The sequence below is a fragment of the Berghia stephanieae genome, chromosome 13, assembly GCF_034508935.2.
Source record: "Berghia stephanieae isolate SIO BIC M18660-M18661 chromosome 13, UCSD_Bste_1.3, whole genome shotgun sequence".
Taxonomy (NCBI): Eukaryota; Metazoa; Mollusca; class Gastropoda; order Nudibranchia; family Aeolidiidae; genus Berghia; species Berghia stephanieae.
The window spans coordinates 2845060-2850059 of NC_088372.1; the positions used below are offsets into that span (position 1 = coordinate 2845060).

The window sequence follows — 5000 nt, forward strand, 5'->3', positions numbered from 1 at the left end:
AACAGAGAGATGATTTACAAGAAAAAAAATATCATCTCCCAAAAATATAACTATACACTCAACTGTTTCCCTCCGGGTCAAGGACTCCAGTCAGGGTCAGGACAAGACTTAGTATCTCATTCCAAGACAAAGACAGAAAACAATTGGAAAACAGATATAGGGAGATAGAAGACACAGTAAGTACCTCCCTGCCCACTTTGGGAGGTCAGGAACCCCATCCAGAAATTATGTCCAGCAACAGGCATCAAGAACGAACACTGACCTTTCTGTTCCCTCCATCCATGTCACAGCCTTCAATCTTGTCCAGTCTGGCGTCGGACCAATACAACCTTTGACCTTTGTGGTCAATGGTCAATCCATTGGGGACCCGTATGCCCTCCGTAACGATAGACTGTATATCAGTGACCACTCTCTGTCCGTGCCTGGGGTTGTTGAGGTAAACGGCCGTCTGGATTGATGGTTTGACCGTACTCCAGTTGGTCCAGAAGATACGTCTGGGAACAGATTGTACAGAACAGGACATGCACCTCTTTATTTAAATAAAGTTCTCACATCTACAGACCATCAATCTTAACTCTCTCCTTACCAGCCATTTTCAGGATTTACCTCAAAACTTCAAACCCAACTAACACAAAATAGATTTTTTAATCACTCAGACATAATAGCAGTAAAATTCTTACGATAAATAATTACTTTAGCAAAAAACATGCTCTACAACACAATGTTCATTTTCTTTAAATTTTTTGGTGTACATTTGAATAAGAAAAATGTTGGTTGTATCGTAACGAATGTGACGATTTTCCTGTAGTTGGTAAGGAGAGAGTTAAAGGGGATCTCTGCATCTGCCCACTCTAATAGATAAAGTAATCTCTTATCAATAATACCGACCCCTTTTTCCCCAAATAACTCTCTAAAAAAAAAAGAGGATAAATTACTATAAATCTTAAAAACTGGGGAAGCGGTTGTACTTAGATATTTTTTTTTCTCCAAAAAGCACTTATTTTTAAAAAAAGGAATAGAAAAATCAAAAGATAACAATACCATCAATCTCAAAACCTGTGGAAACTGTTTTGTAATTAAATAGCTAATTTAAATCTTTCCAGTGGAACACTCTAACACCAGAAATCTTAGATATTACCAACAACAAACAAATTTGGTCAACTATTAAACATTTATCTTTCAAACTCAATAACACAATAATGGAGAAAGTCACCGCATAATTGAATAAAACCTGCAGTGATGGGCAATCCACCTTTTGCAGATAAAGACATCAATCTTAAAACTTCAAAACCTGGGGAAACTGTTTTGAATTAGATTGGTATTTTAAATCTTTTATGAATTCTCCCACAGACCTTTCGTAATGGTCTCTTGCCGCACTTTGAGCACGTTTAGTGAATATTGCGTAATATTAAAGCTCAGGTTTTTTTTTGTTAATTTTTTTTTTTTTTTTTTAAAAGCTTGAGAAAATGAATGAATGAGTGTGGTAAAAGAGCTGCCCTGACCTGATACACGGATTGATGACGATGTCCCTCTTGGTAGTGGTAGCCAGTTACGTGTTGCTGTTGGTCAGGGACCCCTTGTAAAGCACTTTGAGCACGTTTAGTGGATATTGCGCTATATAAAAGCTCAAGTTTTTTTTGGGTTTTTTTTAAGTTCAAGAGAAAAATGAATGAATGAGTGTGGTAAAAGAAGTGCCCTAACCTGATACACGGATTGATGACAATGTCCCTGGGGTGGTCGTCCGCGTTGAGTTGTAGGATCACCTTGGTAGTGGGAGCACCGTTAGCTGGGAAGGTGATACGGTTGATGTTGGAACCCGAGTAGCTGGTCCAATACAGGTGGCTGTCCATGGGGTTGTAAGCAAGCCCTTCTGCTGATCCGACTCCTGAGTTTAAAGAAAAAGGGGAAAGAGAATTATAAATATAATAATAAATCTATTTTTTTTAGTCTGGGTAGATGGATGTTTTCCCATATAATAAAATAATAAAATAAATTCCCTTTATTCATCCCCAAGGGTAAATTTTTCTTTCGGGTCTATTCCAAGGGAAGACTGAAATAACCCAGGCGTCAGCCGCAGAGCAGCGCCGCAAAGTGAGCTAGGGCTAGGTGACTTGCTCAAGGCCACACAACGCGGCGGGTAGTCGAACTCGGTACCTTTCGGGTATGAAGCAAAGACCATACCGCTGAGCCACGCTGTCCCATATGACCACTCCTGTAAAGATTGATTGCCTAAATAAGCTCAGAAGACACCAGCAAAGCATCATCTTTCAACTAAGAACACAACACATAGCGCTCAACAGCCATTTAAGCAAAATTACAAAAGACACATCCCCTTTCTGCCCCCTATGTCAACACCACAATGAAACAGTAACACACCACTTGCTTGAATGTCAACCTCTTGAAGACCTGAGATGCACATTCCTCCCACCAAATCCAAGCATCAGTAACACACTTTATAGTCACCTGGAACAACTACAAAAGATGTCTAACTTCTACGTCATGGCACAAGACCGAAGGGCTAGAGCTCGGGTGGTCGCTGGTTCGGATAAGTAAGTAAGGAGTCTGGAACTTAAGTCAGGGGTGTGGTGTTAGCCCAGTCACCAACTTAGTAATGTGTTTGTTTTTGAGGGTTTTACGGCGCTTGCAATACATTTAGGTCATATCAGTGGCGGTAAAAAAGGAAGAAAATGGGATAGTAAAAAGTTCTAGAATTACAATTAAAGCACCCAAGAAAAGGTAAGACAAAGGGGAATTGGTACAAATAGTGAACAGATGCAGATTCCAAAAGCATGCTATCAGTGTACTTAGTTTGAAATCACCTAAGAGCCTCACCAAGACACCAGCACAAGTCCCCACTAGGAGAATACACTCAAATGTTTACAAATCATAGGTTAAGAATAAAACAAAATAACAGAACATAACAGAGAGATGATTTATAAGGGAAAAAAATAACATCTCCCAAAAATAATTATATATTTGACTGTTTTCCTCTCAGCCAGGGTATCCGGCCAGGGCCAGGACAAAACCAAGTAATCTCATTCCAAGATAAAGAGAGAAAGCAAGTTGGAAAACAGATATAGGGGGATAGAAGACACAGTAAGTACCTCTCTGCCCATTATGGGAGGTCAGGAACCCCACCCAGATACAGGGGGATAGAAGACACAGTAAGTACCTCCCTGCCCACTATGGAAGGTCAGGAACCCCACCCAGTCACAAGTAGTAACTTCCCCCCCCCCCCCCCCCCCAACACACACACACATCCTTTCCCTCCTGAAAACACCATGCTCCATTAAGTCATCATCATCATCATCATCATTGCCTTTTTCACCCTGGGTCAGGGTATAGGCCACAAACAAACAGTTTCCATCCTTCTCTATCCTGAGCCAACTTTTTTATCTCATTCCAGGTCTTACCACTACTCTGTATATCAGCTTCTTTAATTCTTCCTCTCGGCTTTGTCTGTTGTCCTTCATAAATTCTGTCATTCCAGAAACTCTTCGATCGCCCAAGCTAAAAAAAGGATTTGGTTTGTCCGTCTGCGTTTCTGTAACGTTTCACTACACAACAATTTAGTTAATCCTCACCTTGTAAAATAGCCTTGAATCCAGTCCCGTTGAACGACACAGACTGGATATTTCCCTTCTGGATGTCGCTGTAGAAGATGGTCTGAGAGGAGTAGTCGAAGGCAAGCCCGATGACGTTCTTCATGGACCGGTCGTTTTGGATGGGTTTGCGAGGGGCGTTACGATCCGTGGAGTGTAAGTGAAGGCTCTTCAATGAGGTGACTTCTGAGTAAAGCAAGAATCCTTGGTAATCTGTGCCAAAGTAACAGACAACAATTTGTTTAAATTTTTTTTTGAAATAAATAAATAACAAAATTTCCTTCATTCATCCCACAGGGGAAAATTTTTTCTCTAGGGTCTATTCAAAGGGAAGACTGGAATAACCCAAGGCGTCAGCCGTGGTGCAGCACTGCAAATTGAACTAGGGCGAGGTGACTTGTTCAAGGTCACACAACGCAACGGCGGGTGGTCGAACTCGGTACCTTTGGGTACGAAGCAAAGACCATACCACTGAGCCATGCTGCTCCCTCTTACGTAGTAAGACCAATTTTTTTCTGCTGTCCCAATGGGAATGGGTTTCATCTTGAGACTTAACTCTCTCTAGTTCATATACATGGAAAATAGAACAAATTTGTTTGATTTTCAATGAGGGTGAACTCGAGAGAGAGTTGAAAACTATGTCCAATTTTGTCCCAAATCTATTACATCAGCTATGTGGTCTTGTGTGGTATGACACTCGCTTTCGGATCAGAAAGTCCTGGGTTTGAGCCTCGCTCGCTCTGCGCATAGTTGAGTCCTTGAAAATGGCTCTTTACTCACATTCTCTCACCGTACTCAGGTGTAAAGTGAGTACCTGGCCGTTAACAGCGTTGTCTCTATCCAAAAAAAAAATGTAATATCGCCTAACAGGCGTGTTGTCCTGTCTTATATGTTACATGTTGCTGTTGGCCAAGGACCTCTTGTAAAGCACTTTGAGCATGTTAAGTGAATATTGCAATATATAAAAGCTCAATAAAATTCAATTTCAATTTTAATTTATTACATCAACAAATCAAAAACAAAATCGTGAAGAAAAGAATCCCAATAACTTTTGAAAAAACAAAACATCAGCATTAGTGATTCTCATTTTTTTTTTTTTTGGGGGGGGGGGGGGGGGGGGGGGGGGGGTTGTTGAGAACTGTATGCATACAAAAATTAGAGCATGACTCAGGAATACATACCTTCACAGCCCTTGCCGTCTGCTTTAAGTTTTCCATGGGAACAAGCGCATGCGATGCCTCTCAATCCCTTGTAGAAGCACAATTCCTCACATCCTCCGTTATCAATACTGCATGGGTTACTTCCTGAAATTGAACGATGTACGTATAATTGATACATAGGTCTGTTGTGTGTTGTGTGTGCGTGCGTGTGTGTGCTTGTGTGTGTGTGTTTGTGTGT

The 5000-nt window shown here is 41.0% G+C and overlaps 1 protein-coding gene across 1 annotated transcript in view; it reads right to left on the reverse strand.

Annotated features, from left to right (window-relative positions):
• The window catches only part of LOC144958908 (low-density lipoprotein receptor-related protein 1-like), a gene marked incomplete in the record, with an annotated part of 328538 nt that overhangs the window by 84417 nt on the left and 239121 nt on the right, over positions 1-5000 (reverse strand). Inside the window, 4 exon segments of the mRNA XM_078891197.1 lie at positions 263-494; positions 1702-1885; positions 3585-3815; positions 4784-4906. Coding sequence (XP_078747323.1) covers positions 263-494; positions 1702-1885; positions 3585-3815; positions 4784-4906 — 770 coding nt within the window.